This window comes from Mesoplodon bidens (genome assembly GCF_964165515.1).
Source record: "Mesoplodon bidens genome assembly, chromosome: 3".
Taxonomy (NCBI): domain Eukaryota; kingdom Metazoa; phylum Chordata; class Mammalia; order Artiodactyla; family Ziphiidae; genus Mesoplodon; species Mesoplodon bidens.
This window is the reverse complement of record NC_138178.1, coordinates 165,684,478-165,704,289: the sequence shown is the minus strand read 5'-3', so window position 1 is coordinate 165,704,289 and position 19,812 is coordinate 165,684,478. Positions and strand designations below refer to the sequence as shown.

General features: G+C 37.6%; 1 protein-coding gene across 2 annotated transcripts in view; it reads left to right on the top strand.

Moving 5' to 3' along the window:
- RPS6KA5 (ribosomal protein S6 kinase A5) overlaps positions 1-19,812 on the top strand; it is a 182,949-nt gene that overhangs the window by 40,794 nt on the left and 122,343 nt on the right. For both annotated transcript variants that reach the window (XM_081229462.1, XM_081229461.1), the window contains one exon: positions 19,364-19,435. Coding sequence is in view for 1 of the 2 variants with exons in the window: in XM_081229461.1 (XP_081085587.1) it covers positions 19,364-19,435 (72 nt within the window). In the remaining variant the exon portion in view is untranslated. The remainder of the gene's footprint in view (positions 1-19,363; positions 19,436-19,812) is intronic.

Genomic DNA, 19,812 nt, shown 5'->3' with positions numbered 1-19,812 from the left:
TAACCAAACTTATACATACACACACTCACAAAGCTTCATGTTAAGTAGTGATGTGCGGTTAAATCACATGCCCTTCCAGCAAGGATAGAAAAACTTCTAACACTTAAGAATAATGCATTCATAAACAAATAGCCTATTTCTATAAACTTTAAGAACCAGGTGCTTAGATGATGTAGTATAAGATGTATCAAAAACGTGTGCATTTTGAAAAATGCCTTAGAAGCTTTATATTGCTGTTTAGAAATATGGGACTTTTCTAAAAAGGAAGCATTAACTTTGATAAGTAAATACATTTGTGCAAAATAACCAAAAAAGCATTAAGAAAATCCATGTTGAATCTGAAAGTTTCTTCTTTATAATATTCATGTTTAAACATATTTTCATTATTCTTACTTTATGGCCCTAATTTTTTAAATTGAGGTATAATTTACATACAATAAAATTTGCTCTTCTTGGTATATATTTCTGGGTTTTGACAAATGAATATGGTTCATGTGCACCATTTTGAAAATTGATCATTTTTATTTATTTATTTTATTTATTTATTTGTGTCTGGGTTGGGTCTTAGCTGCTGCGCACGGGCTTTCTCCAGTTGCGGTGAGCAGGGGCTACTCTTCGTTGTGGTGCGTGTGCCTCTCATTGTGGTGGCCTCTCCCTTTGCAGAGCATGGGCTCCAGGTGCGCGGGCCTCAGCAGTTGTGGCACGAGGGCTCAGTAGTTGTGGCTCACGGGCTCCAGAGCACAGGCTCAGTAGTTGTGGCGCACGGGGCTCAGTTGCTCCGCAGCACGTGGGATCCTCCCGGGACCAGGGATCGAACCCATGTCCCCTGCATTGGCAGGCAGATTCGCAACCACTGCGCCACCAGGGAAGCCCTGAAAATTGATCTTAACTTGTGTTTTACTCCGAGTGCTGTATGATCTCACGGTCACTTAAGGATTATCAATTTGAATTTTAAAGATTACATAATAGCCATTTTAGTAATTTCAATGTTTTCACTTTGTGCTTAGTAGTATTGGTAAATAACATATTGAGGAATTTACTTTTTCCCCTCTTTCCCTAGTTCCAGTGCCTTAGTGTAGCCTTTATCGTTTCTGTCCTTGACTATTACATCAACCTGTGTGTTGGTTTTGCCGCCTTCCATGAGATTCCTTTCTAATTCATCTTACCCACTGCTGCTGCTGCTGCTCTTTCTAAGGTACAGAACTGTATCTTAATCTTCTGCTTAAAATCTTTCATTGGCTCCCCATCGCCTTTATAACAAAATACATGCTTTTTAAAATTAGAGTCTTCCATGAATTGGTTCCTGCCTTGTGTCTTAATGGGCCTTCTTTCTCCTTCCTTTGCCTGCATTTGCCCATCTGTTCTCTTTGCAGATTCCCAGATATGCCATGTTCTCTATCTTCTTGGTAAGCTTCTGTGTGCTGTCCATCAGTGTCCGACTTCCCCAAACCTTCAGTTGAGGGGAGATGCTCTCGCGTGCTCTTCTGATACCCTTCCTACCTCTTACCACTCTGCTAGTGCTGGCACCCTGGGCTGCTTCACCTGCCTGAGTGCCTCCTCTGGACCCTGTGCTGCTTGACGTCAGAGAGTATGTCTGCTTGCCAGGGCTTTTGCACAGTATTGTCTACAAGTAAGCATTCAGAATGTTTCTTCAGTTAGTGGACTATATATGTATAAATATATGTAGGGTATGATGACTACATAAAACCTACAAAATAAGTAAGGAGAAGAAAAATGTATTATCACTGCAGTGGGCACCAGAATTCCTTGTATGGAGGTAACTGCCGTGGAGGCATCGTGCTGTTGTTGGGCTTTGTTAGGGGTGTGAGTCCGAATGTTAGCTGGGACTGAGAGGTCCAAAGTGGAGGAAGCTGGACTTCCCTGGTGGCGCAGTGGTTAAGAATCCGCCTGCCAATGCAGGGGACACGGATTCAAGCCCTGGTCCGGGAAGATCCCACATGCCGTGGAGCAGCTAAGCCTGTGCACCGAAACTGCTGAGCCTGTGCTCTAGAGCCCTCGAGCCACAACTACTGAGCCCGTGTGCCGCAACTACTGAAGCCCGTGCACCTAGAGCCCCTACTCTGCAACAAGAGAAGCCACTGCAGTTAGAAGCCCGTGCACCGCAACAAAGAGCAGCCCCTGCTCGCCGCAACTAGAGAAAGCCCACGTGCAGCAACGAAGACCCAAATGCAACCAAAAATAAATAAATAAATAAATAAATAAGTAAATAAATAAAAACCCACCACCAACAACAAAACAAAGTGGAGGAAGTTGCTTGGCAGGAAACAAGGGGACAGATTTGTTGGTTTTGTTCCTAATGAGGAAGGAGAGAGGAAAAAAAAAGTCAGAAAAAGGATGTGAGACTGGGTAATAGGTGAGATAAAGACCTCGCCTGAGGATGGAGGATGGAGAAAGATGAAAGATGTTCCCACTTCCGGTTTCCTTTATAGTGTTGCCATGCTTGCTGCCCCTCTGCCTTTCTCCAGAAATCTTCACTCAAGTCTCTTGTGCTAAGGAATGCTTTTTGCATGTGTTTGGGTTTTGCCTTTGTCTTCTGTAGAACTCAAAGAAGGACCCAGGTCTTGTTTGGGTGGGTGCAGCACAGAACAGAGATGATCCTGAGTACCTCAGAGGGAGCTGAGGATTACCACTTGGGACTTGATGGAAACCTTGGGAGAGGAGACGCTTTCGACTTGCACAGGCCTTGCCTCTGCAGGATTTGAGTCCATCAGTCTGGATTCTAAGGAGCTGGCAAGACCCAGCTGATAACTAGGATACATCCACAACAGGAGAAGACTAGAAATGAACACAAAATGAGAGTAGCTAGTATTAGGATGGTGGGGTTAGAGTTGACCCCATATCTGAGACTTTCTCTGTTACAGGTCATAATAAAAGAAAAGTTTTAAAAAGAGGAAAATGTCTACAATGTCGTGATGTGATCTTTTTCACACTGGCACTTGGAAATTAGAGGTTAATGTTGATTTCTTTACTATTGAAGGTGCTGGAAAGGGGAAGGTGAAACTAATTATTGAGGAATAGGGAATTTGGGCCAGGACTAAAACTCCTTACTTTATCAAAAACAGGAACTTTTTCATTAACTCATTAGGCTTTGTTTCTCTCTCTCTCTCTTTTTTTTTTTAAATTGATGAGTTAAGGTCTCAAAGGGGGAAAAAAATCGGTTAAGTACCTGAAAATTGGCAAGGTTTTGTGTAGACATTATTTACGTTTTAGCAGTTGATAGTATTCTGTAGATCATAGATTTGTAATAAATTATGGCTTCATTATTTCAGTTTCAGCTGCAGCAGGCTATAAGATTCTCTACTTCCTATTGCATTCACAACTAAATCTCACAGTGTTGCTTTTTATAATTGTTCTTTTCTGAAACGGAAAAAAAGTCAGAAAACCATTGACAGGGTCACGGTATCCTACTGCTGTGTCTTGTATGTATTGCTGTTAATTGAGTGTTCCTTTTTGGTGGCAAATAGGATTCAATGTTGGATCATTATGCTATTTGTGTTTTCTCTTCATGCTCTGATTTCATATATATAGTTCTACTTATAATCACAAAAGACTGATGTAAACCCCAATGACACTTTACCAACTTACAATGGGCAATGCAAATCAACAAGTACATGAAACATCTGTGTTTGCTTGATTAGTGCATTTTTCTTTTTGGGTAAGGTATCAAGTGAAAATTGGGTTGCTTGGTAAGCATGGAGTTAGGAAAAAAAGGGAGTTGGCTGTGTATTCTAATAGCCAAAGACAGAAAGGCTCAGGAGCATGATACAGCTATCTCCAGGATAGGGGTGTTCCTACCTAGGGAACCTGGTGTTTGAAGCTGTTGATTAGGTTATCCCCAGGAAAGTGCTAGAAACACACTGCCCAATTTGACATTCTATTTTTTAGTTTTCATTTTGTCCAGTTTGTCTTTTGCTGTGCATTCTTTAAATATTTTAGTTCTTTTGATTAGATTTCAAATCCTTCTACCCTGCTTACAGTGATTTTTCTTAGACCTCACTTCAGCCTCTTGTATATTTTAGCCAGGCTGATTTCTGAGGCATTTTACTCTTGTTTCAATGCACTGCTTCTCTGGCAGTCCCTTCAGAGACCATTTGTGTCCATTAGAAAGGCTATATATAATCTGTTTTTTCAACCTTAACGCTTTGACATACCCATATCCTTCTCTCTGTCCTTTAATCCTTTTGTCCAAGATCCTATTATTTATCACTTTCTGAAGGATCTGCTCCCTTAAAAACCATCCCTGTGACCTCCACTGTTTCCAGCCTTTCCCTTATTCCCTTTGTTCATCTCACTCATCTGCCTTCTAAGTTGGAAAAAAGTTTCATATGATTCTTTCCCATTTCCTCTCTTCCTTCCCTTTATATGCCCATTTCTTGAACAAAATTATCTGTACCCATGGCTTTTAAGGATATTATTTTGTTTCTCCATCCCCACCTTCGCACCCTGACCTCACTATGTAGACTTGAGGCTCAGGTTTTGTGTATTCATACAACTACAATTCAGGAACAGCCAAATGGAAGGGATTTGTAGGGTGGGGTATTTGGAGTGAGGGAGGTGGTGCGAACTGTGGAACTTTCTTCACCTCTTAGGGAGCACCACCATCCCAGCACCTCTATGTGTGCACCAGCCCAGAACCTCTCTGAACCCCAAATCCTGTTGTTTAGGGGTTTTTATGGAGGTTTCTTTACGAGGCATGATAGACTGAATAATGACCATTGGTGATTAACTCAATCTCCAACCCCTCTTCTCTCCCCAGAGGTGGGAGGAAGGAGGGCAAGAGGGTGGGGCTGAAAGTCCTTGGTTTGTAGCAACCAGCCCCCATCCTGAAGCTGTCTAGCAGCCCCCAGCCATCTCATTAGCTTACAAGAGACTCTTAACACTCTGGAGATTCCTAAGCTTTTAGGACTGAGACCAAATATATATATTTATCATTGTATGCAGTGTGACTTCATTGATGATCAATTTTTTATTGACATTCTGTCTTTCCTTGGATTCTATACATTGTTAGTTTTCTAACCATTTCTCTGACTCTTTTTCTTCTTGCATCCTAACTGCTGGTCATCATCAAGACTTCCCCTTCTTTTTGTGGTCTCCTGAAGGGTTTTCTTCTGAAAGCTTTAGCCATTGCCCCCTTCTAATAACCTTGTGCATTGTAGGGGAGGAAAAAAAAATACTTTTTTCTCTACCCTTCTAAATTCTCAACCTGGATCCCTATGACAAAAGACAGATTAATGAGAGAAAAGTATATAAATTTATTTCATGTAAGTTTTTTGTTACATGGGAGGCTTCATAAGGAAATAAAGGCCTGGAGTAATGGTTAAACCTGAGCTTTTTAATATTAGGTTTGATGAAGAATGGAGCGTCATGGGAAAGGGGTATGGGTAGTAAACTGGGGGAAACTTAGCAAGTCCTGTTTCTTCAGATTCCTCTCTGTGTCCCCTGTCTTCAAAAATAAGGATGCTCCTTTCCTCTGAATATAGGGAGGACCCCTTGCACATGAGGGTTTTGTGACATGCTTCAGGGGAAGGTCAGAAAGTCCTTCTTGCATGTGCTGTTTCTCAAGTTCCTTCAGCTTAAAATATTCAGTATACCAAGGTACTATCTTTTGGAGTAGCATGTCCTGATCCCCATCAGCGTGCTATCTCTGCAGAACTTTAGTTCCTTATCTGGAACTGCCCACACTACAGCCCTTTGGGGATGTCATGCCATCGCTTCAAAATCAGTGTTGAAACCCAAAACTTCCCCTTTCAACTTTCCCTTTTAACTTCCCCTTTCAACAAAATTCTGTCAGTAACACTACCGTTCACCAGACTTTCATTTCTTTTTTTTCTTTTTTTTTTTTGCGGTTCGTGGGCCTCTTCCATTGCCGAGCACAGGCTCCGGACACGCAGGCTCAGCGGCCATGGCCCACGGGCCCAGCCGCTCTGCGGCATGTGGGGTCCTCCCGGACCGGGGCATGAACCCGTGTCCCCTGCATCGGCAGGCGGACTCTCAACCACTGCGCCACCAGGGAAGCCCAGCCTTTCAGTTCTTGTACTTTAGATATGGGGTCCATGGGGGAAAATGGAACAGAAGTTCAGTTAGTTTATCTTTGAAAGTGGGGACCCTGTCCTGTTTGCTTTTGCAGTCTCAGCATCCAAGTCAGGTGTTCAATGAATGTTTCTTGCACTGAGTAGTTCAGTGATTCTTAAGTTCATTATTTTCTCTTCCTTTTAGTTTCTACTTGGACCAGATCCTCATTAGCGCACATCTAGTTTTTTGCAATAACCTCACCAGCTTTTAGTATTAGTCTTTCCTTGCTTCTATCTGCATGGCACACTACTGCCAGGGTAATTTTCCTAAAACCTTACCTTCATCTTGTCAAGAGCCATTATTGCTTATGGATTCAATTAAAACTAATTAGTCTGGCAGTCCAGGTTTGGAATCATCTCATTTCATGTACCTATTTTATGTAATATTTTTACTGTTTTCCCCACATTTTTCTTATATCTAAAGAGAACAATCCACCTATTCTCTGCTAGCAAAATACTTATTCCTACTTTGCTTTTGCTCCACCTCTTCTTCTGGTCCAGAATTTCCCAGCCATTCTGTCATCTTTGCCAGTTCCAATCCTGTGCTTGTTAGCAAAAGACCTAACACTTAGTTCAGGTATTAGTAGGCACTGGTAAATGTTTCTTAAATGAGTGAATGAGAACCAGTATTCTCAGTGAGGTTGTCTGATAACTTCCACATGATAATGATATTCCCCTTAATGTCCACAGACTCCATAATTTTTTCTATTAAATTACATTTTCACAGCTTATTGCAAATTTAATAAGTAGTTAATTCATTGAATAAAATCTGGTCTATGAGTGCCTTAGTCATATACCAAGAAACCTACTTGAAATGGCTTCAGAAGCATTATTCTCTTTGTTTCTACTTAAGAGCTTTTTTTTTTCTTTTTCTTGCGGTACGCAGGCCTCTCACCGTTGTGGCCTCTCCCGTTGCGGAGCACAGGCTCCGGACGCGCAGGCTCAGCGGCCATGGCTCACGGGCCCAGCCGCTCCGCGGCATGTGGGATCTTCTCGAACTGGGGCACGAACCCGTGTCCCCTGCATCGGCAGGGGGACTCCCAACCACTGCGCCACCAGGGAAGCCCCTAGAGCTTTTAAATTAAGCCTTTTCTTAGCTTTAACATAAGTGAATCATTGGATCTAATGAAATGATTTCAGCACATGCTCTGTGCAATTACATTTGTACAGCTTAGCAGAAACTGTGGCAACAGAATAAAAAATGTGTTGTTACTGATTGTTTTCCTCCAAAAGAGTGGGAAGTTCCAAGTTAAATATCTCACAACCTAAAAAAAAAAAATTATAGATAATGTGTGTTACAAATTATGTTTGGTAATAGAGTTGCCTAGAAAGTTGGGATAAGAAGCCATTTAGCAATTATATGTTTATGGCTAAGATCTTAGAAAAATATGCCAAGGATTAACAATAGTTATCTTTCAGTGGTGGGACTATGGGAGATTTTCAAGGTCTACTTTAGGCCTATTTATATTGTCTATCTTCTTAAACTGTGAGCCTGGATTATTTTATGATAAAAAACAAACAGAAAAGCTATTTAAATTTGGGAGAAAAGACAATTATCTTTTTTGTCTAAATTTATTATTTTAAGAGTTATGTCAGTCATAGTTTCCCACAGTGCACATAACCATATTAATATTATAGGAGGAGCTGAAGGAATCCAGTTATAGTGTAAAGAACCAAGTATTTTATATTCGTTGTATAATATAAGATTTTTCCTTTAAGAACTGTTAATCAAACTGTTTTCTAAAGGGAGTCATTTAAATGTTGAAATTTATTAGAGTTTTGGTAAACATATTTTTTGAAATCCATTGACTTCTTGTAAAGGGCTTAGTTAAATTCAGTCTTAAAAGTGATTTCCTAACTAGGGAGTATACATTATAAGATAATAACACTAATCCAGAAGGGAAGGATTTTCAATGGGAGAGTTCCTAATATTTTTTTTTTAATTTGGGTATAGTTGTTTTACAATGTTGTGTTAGTTTCTACTGTACAGTGAAGTGAATCAGCCATATGTATACATATATCCCCTCTTTTTTGGATTCCTTCCCATTTAGGTCACCACAGAGCACTAAGTAGAGTTCCCTGTGCTGTACAGCAGGTTCTCATTAGTTATCTATTTTATACATATCAGTGTATATATGTCAGTCCCAATCTCGCAATTCATCTCACCCCGCCTTTCCCCCCTTGGTGTCCATCCGTTTGTTCTCTACATCTGTGTCTCTTTCTGCCTTGCAAACAGGTTCATCTCTACCATTTTTCTACATTCCACATATATGTGTTAATATAAGATATTTGTTTTTCTCTTTCAGTAAGAGGAAAGGCAATGGACAGTTCTCTCTCTGTCATGAGTACAGGCCTATTTCTTTTTCTTTTCTTTTTTTTTAATTAAAAAAAAAATTTTATTTATTTATTTATTTATTTATTTATTTATTTTTGGCTGCATTGGGTCTTCATTGCTGCACGCGGGCTTTCTCTAGTTGCAGTGAGCGGGGGCTACTCTTCGTTGCAGTGCATGGGCTTCTCATTGCGGTGGCTTCTTTTGTTGCAGAGCACGGGCTCTAGGCACGCAGGCTTCAGTAGCTGTGGTGCGTGGGCTCAGTAGTTGTGGTGCATGGGCTTAGTTGCTCCGCGGCATGTGGGATCTTCCCGAACCAGGGCTACCCGTGTCCCCTGCATTGACAGGTGGATTCTTAACCACTGTGCCACCAGGGAAGCCCCAGGCCTATTTCTGGTACAGTCTGGTCCCGGGCATCCAGGTAGCTCCAAACCATCTAATCAACATATCATTTTGGACTTTACCAAGGTGTGTGAATGACTCAGAAATACAGCTTTCTGTAAGTGGCTGATGTTTATTGCACTTCTAGGATGAAATAAAGTGTGTAAATATTTTAAGTCTTATTCTAATAAATGTTAGTAGTGTTGCTGGGAAGTTTGAGCTCTTGCTCTTAGGTTAACAATTTAATTAAGAGAAATGTAGTTTATTTTTAGACTTTCATGCTCAAAGACTTCTAATTACAATGAAAGATAATAATAGAGAAATGAGAACCATTTCAACTCCTAGACTCACATGCTTGAATATATGTTTGTCAGTGCTTGGATTCTGTATAACATCGTATTTACCATGTGCTTTTATGTGTCTTTTCATTAACACAATGAAAAAAATCTTTTAATTAACAAATACTCCCCCATGCCTAAATATGATAGAGCTTCCTAAAGATTTGCTTCAATATGTGTGATCACTTAACTTTGTCTAACAGATATTATGTAAAAGAAAGAATCATATGGCTATTAAGTTCAAGATCCTTGAGATGGGCCTATGTCATATCACCTTTAAAATTTTATTTGCTCTTTGAAGTTAACTTCTAGGGCAGTAGTTGAAGTGAAAAGCAGGAACTACTATTATAATGTTAACTGTAGGAAGACTTTTGCTTCTTGTAATGTCAGAATAAGATCCCCTACTGGAGAATTACTTTGCAGAAAACAACTATAAAAACTGAACTTAATAGAAAAAGCAATGTTTAAGGCACTTGAGAGTGAACCGAAGCAGATAGACTCTTAAGGGGAGTACACAGTTGTAGGAGGGGAGGAAGGAATCATTGCCTTTTCACTAATTTTAGTTTCTGGGTAAGTACAGGCCATATTCTTTGGACTCTGGTAAAAAAAACAATAGTCTCTCTGGTCAGAGAAACTGGAAAACTAAAGTCATAGAACCTTGGCTACTGAAGATAGTGAAGGAATTCCAGAAGGAGAAGAGCCTTAGAAGAGGGAGAGTCCTCAAATTTTGTGTACAAAATTTGTACATACACCTCTGACTGACTTCTGAACCATGCATGAGTACAACAGACTCAGAACTCAGCTAAATACAAAAGAAATCTGAACTGGCCTAGAGCTGCCTTCTAAGAAACAGATTTGTAATTCAAGTCAAGCCAGGCCAAGCCAAGATATTTGCCTGCTAAAACAAAAGAAACAGCTCTTGTTGGAGAAAGAATAACAATCTACAATTTTCACAATTAACATTTAAGGGTTAATGTTAAGGGTACAATCCAAAATTACCCTAAGTATGAAGAATCAAGAAAATGTAATATATCCCAGGAGGAAATAAAAACAACTGAATCCCAGCCTGAGATGAATGAGATATTGGCAATAGCAGACAAGAATTTTAAAGCAGCTCTTACAGTATCCTCAATGAAATAAAATGACATGCTTTCAGTGAATGAAAAAATAAGAAATCTTATCAGATAAATAGAAACACTGAAAAAGAACCACATGGAAGTTCTAGAAATGAAAAATACAATATTTGAAATTTAAAAATCCACTAGGCGGATTTAACAATTGAACAGAGATGCCAGAAGGAAAAGTAAGTGAACTTGAAGATAGAACAATGGAAATCAACTAATGTGAAGAACAGAGAGAAAACATATTAGAAAAAAAATGAATAGGGTATCAGGGAACTCTTAGGTAGTATCAAACAATCCAACATACATGCAATTGGAATCTAAGAAGGTGAGGAGAGAGAATGGGATAGAGCAAATATTTGAAAAATTAAGGCAAAAATTCCCCCAATTGGATGAAAAACAGAAATTTACAGATATGAGATACTCAGTGAATGCCAGGCTGAATGAACCCAAAGAAGTCCACATTAAGACACATCATGGCTGGAAGCAACCTAAATGTCCATTGACAGAGGAATGGATAAAAAGATGTGGTACATATATACAATGGAGTATTACTCTGCCATAAAAAAGAATGAAATAATGCCATTTGCAGTAACATGGACCTCTAGATAGTCATACTGAGTGAAGTAAGTCAGACAGAGGGATAAATATCATATGATATCACTTATATGTGGAATCTTAAAAGACGGTACAAATGAACTTATTTACAAAACACAAATAGAGTTACAGATGTAGAAAACAATCTTATGGTTATCAGGGGGGAAGAGGGGAGGGATAAAAATGGAAGATTGGGATTGACATATACACACTACTATACATAAAATAGGTAAGTAATAAGGACCTACTGTATAGCACAGGGAACTCCACTCAATACTTGGTAATGACCTATATGGGAAAAGAATCTAAAGAAGAGTGGGTATGTGTATATGTAGAACTGATTCACTTTGAGGTACAGCAAAAAGTAACACAACATTGTAAATCAACTATACTCCAATAAAAATTTTAAAAAGAAAAGAAAAAAAAAGACACATCATGGCAAAACCGTTGAAAGCCAAAGATAAAGAGCAATGTTGAAAGCAGTAAGAGAAAAATAACACATTTCAGACAGAAGAGCAATAATCCATGTAATGACTGACCTTATGTCATAAACCAAGAGGGTGGAAGGGACATGTTTAAAGTGCTGAAAGAAAGAAAAAAAAAGCCTGGATATTTTCCTTTGATTCTATATCAAAGGAAAATATCCTTCAAGAGTGAAGATGATTCTGGAATTAGACAGTGGTGACAATGGCACAACCTTGTGAACATACTAAAAAACATTGAATTATATACTTTAAAAGGATAAATTTATGGTATGTTAATTATATCTCAATAAAAAATTTAGATAAAGGTAAAAGAATGACTCTTTAAGATAAAACTCAGAAAATTCATCACCTGTAATACAGAAATGTCAAAGGATATTCTTCAAGGTTGAAGAAAAGTGATACCAGATAGAGTTTTGGACCCTTGGAAAAGGAAGACCATCAGAAATGATAAGTATCTGGCGAAGTGCAAAAGTCTGTCTCTCTCTTTCTTCTTTATTTCTTTATAAAATGTATCATATAAGCAAAACTCATGGCATTGTCTGTGAAGTTTATAACATATGTAGGAGATGTTATAAATCCCACATAATGTATGATGGCTATACTGGGAAGGATGATTGCAATGTTTCTATATTTTATGTGAAATGGTACTTTTTTAACTGTAAGAGGACTGTGAATAGAGATGTATATTGTACTCCTTAGAGCAACAACTACACAAATAATGCAGAGAAGTAGAGCTAAATTCTGAGTGTGAAAATTGAAATTAAATTCTTAAAAACATTCAAGTATTTTTTTCATAAGTCAGGAAAGTAGGAACACGGGACCAAACAACAGAAGTGGTAGACCCAAATCCAACCATACCAATAATTATATCAGATTGTTAATAGGTTAAACTATTAATCTAGTAGTTTAGATGAAAATAAATGTTTATAATTAAACACTCTAGACAAAATCCTAGCAGGGTTTCTTGCATAGAAATTGAAAACCTAATTCTCAAATTTATAACAAAACACAAGACAATCTTGAAAAAGAAGATCAAGATGGGAGGATTTATATTACCTGATTTCAAGACTTACGATAACCAAGGCAGTGAGCTGCTGGCATGAGGCTACACATAGACCATTGGTACAGAAAAGAGAGTTCTGAAATAAACTCATACTTATATGGTCAATTGATTTTTGACAAATGAGCTAACATAAATCAATGGTAAAAAAATAGAGGGTTTCTTTTCTTTTCTTTTTTTTTTTTTTTTTGGTTAAATGGTATTGGAACAACTAGATACCTGTATGAGAAAAAAAAGAACCTGGATCCTTACCTCACATTAGACAAGAAAGTTAACTCAAATTGGATCATAGACTTAAATGTAAGAACTAAAACTATTAAATTTCTAGAACATTTTAGAAAATATCTTTGTGACATTGGGTAGCCAATGATTTCTTAGAATCCAAAAAGCATAGACTGTAAAAAAAAAATTAATGGACTTCATCAAAATTTTTAAAATTTGCTTTTAAAAAGACAAAATTAAGAAAATAAAAAGCCAAGCTATAGAATGGAGAATACATTTGCAAAACATATGTCTGCCAAAATACTTTTATTTAAAATATGTGAAGAACTCTTACAGCAGTTAAGACACAAACAACGCTATAAAAAAATGGACAAAAGATTTGAACAGACAATTCCCACACACAAAAAAATACAAATGACTAATAGACCCATGAAAAGATGTTCAACATGTCATCAAGAAAAAGCAAATTAAAAGCACACTGAGAATGTAGAAAATTTGAAAGAATCAACAACAAAAACCCCTCCTGAAACTAATAAGAGATTACAGCTTTATTACAGTTTTAAGACACAAGACTGATAACCAAAAGTCAATCGCTTCCCTACCTACCAGCAATGAACAAGTGGAATTTGAAATTAAAAACACAGTGCCATTTAAATTTGCACACCCCCCCAAATGAAATACTTAGGTATAAATCTAACAAAATATGTCCAAGATCTATATGAGGAAACTACAAAACTCTGTTGAAGGATACTAAAGAAGAACTAAATAAATAGAGAGATATTCCATGTTCATGGATAGAATGACTCAATATTGTTGAGATGTCAGTTCTTCCCAACTTGGTCTACAGATTTGACCTACAGATTCAGTGCAGTCCCAATCAAATCCAAGTACATTATTTTGTGAGGATCAATAAACTGATTCTAAAGTTTACATGGTTAGGCAGAAGACCCAGAATAGCCAACACAATATTAAAGGAGAAGAACTGTCAGGAGACTGACACTACCCACTACTTTAAGACTTACTATCAAGCTACAGTAATTAAGAAAGTGTGTTATTGAGGACAGAATAGACAGGCACAGGCTGGAGAGCCCAGAAATAGACCTACATAAATATAGTCAAGTGATTTTTGACAAAGGAACAAAGAATATAGTGGAAGAAAGATAGTCTTTTCAAGAAATGATGCTGGAACAACTGGACATCTACATGCAAAATATTGAATCTAGGCACAGACCTTACATCCTTCACAAAAATTAACTCAAAGTATATTACAGACCTAAATAAAACATAAAATTGTAAGTCCTAGTAGATAACATAGAGAAAGCCTAGATGACCTTGGGTATGGTGATGACTTTTTAGGTACACCACCAAAGGCATGATCCTTGAAAGAAAGAATTGATAAGCTGGACTTTATCAAAATTACTAAAATTCAAAAATTCTGCTCTGCAAAAGACAATGTCAAGAGACTGAGAAGACAAGTCTCATACTGGAAGAAAATATTTACAAAAGGCATTATCTGATAAATGAGTTGTCCAGAATATACAAAGACTTAAAACTCAACAATAAGAAAATAAACAACTTGATTGAAAAAACTGGGCCAATAACTTTGGCAGACACCTCACCAACAAAAATACACAGATGGCAAATGAGCATATGAAAAGATATTCCACATCATATGTTATCAAGGAAATGCCAATTAAAACAACAGTGGGATACCATTACACAACTATTAGAATGGCCAAAATTCAGAACGTTGATAAAACCAAATGTTAGGATTTAGAGCAAGAGGAACTCTCATTTACTGTTGGTGTAAACGCAGAGTTGATACAGCCACTTTGGAAGATGGTTTGGTAGTTACTTATAAAACTAAATGTACTCTTACAATATGACCCAGCAGTTGTGCTCTTTCATATTTACCCAAAGGAGTTGAAGACTCGTGTCCACACAAAAACCTGCACAGAGGATTTTTAGGGCAGTAACTACTCTGAATGATACAAATACTGCAATGGTGGATTCATTTGTCTAAACCCATAGAATGTACAACATTAGGGTTCAAGAGTGAACCCTAATGTAAGCTATGACCTTTGGGTAAAAAACCCTATTGCAGCTGCTTGGGCCCCAACTGAGGTTAAGACAAGACAGAGTAAAGCAAAGGAGTACATTCTGTCAAGCTTGATCTTTGGTCCCTTACCCCAAAGTGAATCATTGACCTGATAAGCTGCACTGGGCCACAGGGGCCCTTTGCCCTAAGCAGATACTACCCTCTAAGCTTGTTCACTGGAATCGAATAACCATTCTTAATCAAGGAAAGGCCAGGAAAGATAAATTCTCGGAGAAACTCGAGGTGGATAAAGTGTGTTTTTATAAGCCTAGGGCTAAACTCTTTTCAAGCCCAGAATTCCTAGGACCTGGGGCTTGAGGTATGAGGGAGAGAAGACGCTCTCCTAAGCTCTACCTTAACTCACCAGCCACCTGGTAACAATCTTGATAGAAAAGCAATACAAAGAGTAAATAAACTCGTCCACAGCTAAGGCCAAGAGAGGAGATTCCAAAGAGTACATACCTTGAAGAAAGCAGAGCTAACCTCCTCCTCCTGGGGAAACCTTTACTACTGTGACGACTCCTACCCCAAGTACCAAAGGCATCAGTGCTGTTCATCTTGAGCTCTGTCAATTCCTTCTCCCCAGGATTGGAGGTTGGGGAAGCCTTGAGCTCCCTTTGCAGACAACGTGTTAATTTATGTCAGAAACTAAATAATAGAGGTAGTAGATTATGAACAAAAGCAGGCCTTCGCAGATTATATTAACAATCTCTGTGAATGATCAGGCTTTCCGGGATGGTATGCTTTGTAGAACCAAGTGTAATTAATCTGTGGCCTCTTTTGATTTCCTATGAGAATAATTCTATGGTTAGTGCAGAAAGGCTGAAGTGACTGTGTATCAAAAGATAGTTCCTTATCTTCCTAGTCCAGCTGCAAATATAGATATGGGAGAAATAGTATTTGGACAATGCTTTTGGAAACCTGGGCCTATACACATCTCATAGTAAATAAAAGATGGCTCCTCACAGTGAGAAACAGGATTGATAATTTTTAACATTTGCCTCTTCAATAATGTCTTAAACTTCAAATATCTTACACAGTAAAATAACAGAATTTAACATTCAATTAGAGCCAAATCATTATTTCAAAAGTGATGGTTTCCTGTGAGCTTCACTTTTACTATAACCTGCTTGACATACTACAGGAGGATATGCTGTTGTGTGTTTACTCTAAGATACTACCTATGTTTTTGGTATTTGTTTTAGATTTATATTGAAGCCAGTGTGAGCTTGAGGCAGGGCCATGTACACTGAATTGTTCCCACTATGAAATTATGCATGAATAGTCAAACTCTTAGGAACTGAAAGTAGAATGGTGGTTCCCAGGAGCTTGGAAGAGCGGGGAAAGAGGAATTGTTCAATGGAGTTGGTTTTGCAAGGTGAAAAAATTCTAGAGATCTGTTGTAAACAATGTACCTATAGTTAACACTACTGTATTGATGCTTAAAAATGGTTAAGATGGTAAATTTTGTGTTATATATTTTTAACCACAATTAAAAATATTTTTTAAAGTTATGTTTAGTTAAACTTCAGAAAGACACTGAAATTATTTATCCCCCTGAAACTTTTAATTTTAGAAGTTCTTAGTTGGGTCTAATTTTCTTAAAATTGTAGTCCCAAAGCATTAATTTATTTACAAACACTAATAATATTATTGGAACACAGCAAACACTGTGTAAATTAAGCTCATACAATCCTCATCACAACCCAATGAGGTAGGTATTATTTTATTATGTGCCATTTTATTATGAACATTTTCAAATGTAACACAGAGAATTTGAAAGAGTTGTATGCTGAATATCCTTACACTCACTATCCAGATTCTGCAGTTAACATTTTGTTGTATTTTCTTTATCACATATCTGTCCATATCTGTATGTGTCCAGCAATCCATCTTTTTATTTGGTTGGCCAAAAAATGCCTTCAGTTTTTAAGCAAAAATAAAAGACACATTTTTCATTTTCACCAAGAACTTCATTGAACAACATGTTCGCCCTCTTGTTCCACTACCTTCTGCCATTTTTCAGGCAACTTCATAATTCCATCTTCCCAAAACTTTTTATCTTTTTGAGCAAGGAACTGTTCCAGATGCTTTTTACAGTCTTCCAGGGAATTGAAATTTTTCCCATTAAGAGAATTTTGTAAAGACCAAAATAAATGGAAATCCGAAGGTGCAATGTCTGGTGAATACAGCGGATGAATCAGAACTTCCCAGCCAAGCTGGAACAGTTTTTGCCTGGTCATCAAAGAAACACATGGTCTTGCATTATCCTGATGGAAGATTATGCATTTTCTGTTGACTAATTCTAGACGCTTTTTGTCGAGTGCCACTTTCAGTTGGTCTAATTGGGAGCAGTACTTGTTGGAATTAATCGTTTCGTTTTCCAGAAGGAGCTCATAATAGAGGAGTCCCTTCCAATCCCACCATATGCACAGCATCACCTTCTTTGGATGAAGACCGGCCTTTGGTGTGGTTTGTGGTGGTTCATCTCGCTTGCCCCACGATCTCTTCCATTCCACATTATTGTACAGTATCCACTTTTCATTGCCCATCACAATTGTTTTAAAAACGGAACGTTTTCATTACATTTAAGTAGAGAATCGCATGCGGAAATACGGTCAAGAAGGTTTTTTTCACTTAACTTATGTGGAACCCAAACATCAAAGCGATGAATATAACCAAGCTGGTGCCAATGATTTTCAGCTCTCAATTTAGATATTTTGAGTATGTTGGCTATCTCCCACATGCTATAATGTTGACTGTTCTCAGTCAATGTCTCAATTTGATCATTACCAACTTCAACTAGTCTACCCAACCGTGGAGCATCATCCAGCGAGAAATCTCCAGCACAAAACTTTACAAACAACTTTTGACACGTTTGACCAGTCACATCACCTTTTCCATACACTGCACAAATCTTTCTTGTTGTGTGTTTCAGTTGCGTTTTTGCCTTTCTTGAAATAATAAAGCATAGTATGCTGAAAATGTTGCTTTTTTCTTCCATCTTCAATATTAAAATGGCTACACAAAAATTCACCAATTTTGATGTCTTTTTTTAAATGCACGCTGATTTGACAGCTGTCACATACAATCTAACAAAACTGTTTCGAATGAAGTTAAAGGCAACTAAGTACTACTAGAGCCATCTTACGGGAAAAAATGAACAAACCTTTCGGCCAACCCAATAAAAATACATTTCAAAGTAAATTGTAGGCACCATTATGCTTTGAGGGTAGGAATTTTTATTATCCCCATTTTACACTACAGGGATATGAAACACAGAGAAATTAAGTAATTTGTTCAAGGTCACAGAGCTTTTAAGTGGTAGCACTAGGATTTGGACCAAGCCTTTCTTAATCATGTCTTTCTTATCACAGAATGCTGCTTCACATAATATGAATAGGTTATTACCATAAAGAGTAATTCGTGGTCCAATAAATTTGTCAAATATAAGTATCACAATCTTGAAGATTCACATGCATATTTTTATGGTGCAGGATCTGTCAGCGTTAAAGAAACTTGTTAAACCTTGTTTAAGTTAAATATTTCCAAATTTATTCAACCAGAGCACTCTTTCCCCACCTTCCCCCCAAACATAATACCTATTAACATTTCATAGGATAGGATCAGAATTCATTGGAATATGCTCTGGAAGATGCTCATTTCTAAGGTATCCTAATTTTGTGTATTTACTACGGAATGTGTCTTTGAAGAGTTTATATTTTTAAACATAGTCCCAGAATTTTAGAACTGGCAGAGATCTTAGAATTCACTGAGACCAGTACTTTCACCTCAAAGATGCGGGACCTGAGATGCAGGGTGGTCAGGTAATCAGTTCAGGCTACATCATGTTCAAGTGCTTAGTGACAGAAATGGGAGTGGAGTCCAGCCTAGAGCCTGGGAATGGCATTTATGATCAGTAAATATTTGTTGAATAAATGAATGCATCTTCTAAATCTGTTCAATTTTCTCTCTACTACATATCTATCTACATGTTAGAATTTGTGTTCATTTTCAGATTATCTGGTCAGTAGAGAGTCTTTATTTTGAAAGACTTTTTTAGACTTTTAGAGAGTCTTTATTTTAATAAAGTAGAACACTTTATTTTTATGTTAAGCTTTGATACAAATGTTACATAGTTACTAAATTCTAAAAAAAGTTTTATTGTGAGACTTCCCTGGTGGCCCAGTGGGTAAGACTCTGCACTGCCAATGCAGGGGGCTCGGGTTCCATCCCTGGTCAGGGAACTAGATCCCGCATGCATGCCGCAACTAAGAGTTCCCATGCCGCAACTAAGAAGTCTGCACGCCGCAACTAAGAGTCCGCATGCTGCAACAAAGATCCCACGTGCTGCAACTAAGACCCAGTGCAGCCCCCCCAAAAAAATTTTTTTAAAAACCCCACAAAACAAATTAGTAATTAAAAATTTTTTTAAATAAAAAATTTTTATCATAATATGTAACATACAGAAAACTACACAAAACATAGCTGTACATTTTAATGAATAATTATAAAGTGAATCCTGGTTTAACCACCCAACTCAAGAAATAAAACACTGCTGGTACCTCAGAAGCACCTGTGGGCCCCCTCCTATTGCTGATCCCCTTAATTATGTATTTTTTCTCTTTCTTTTTTAGCTAATTTAACAGGACATGCAGAGAAGGTGGGGATTGAAAATTTCGAGCTCCTAAAGGTCCTAGGAACTGGAGGTAAGTCTTAATTCTTTTTTTTTTTTTCAGAAAAAAAAGTACTTGATATCCTTATGACAAAGGATTGATATCCCCAATACAGAAATCAGTTAATCTTTAAAAAGTATAAGGAATCCAATAGGAGAACTAAGAATGTGAACAAAGCATTCATAGAAGAAATACAAAAGGCAAAATTTAAAGGAACTGGTAAGGATCAAGAAAAACCAATCTCTCTTACCCTGCTGTTGGGAATGTAAATTAATTCAGTTTTTACACAGGACACAATATTTTTTTAAAAACCACTAACATTTATGGAGAGCTTGTTACTTGCCAAGTACTCTGTGAAGTGCTTTATACTGATTGATTCAGTCAATCCTCGCTCGACTTTATTGATAGTC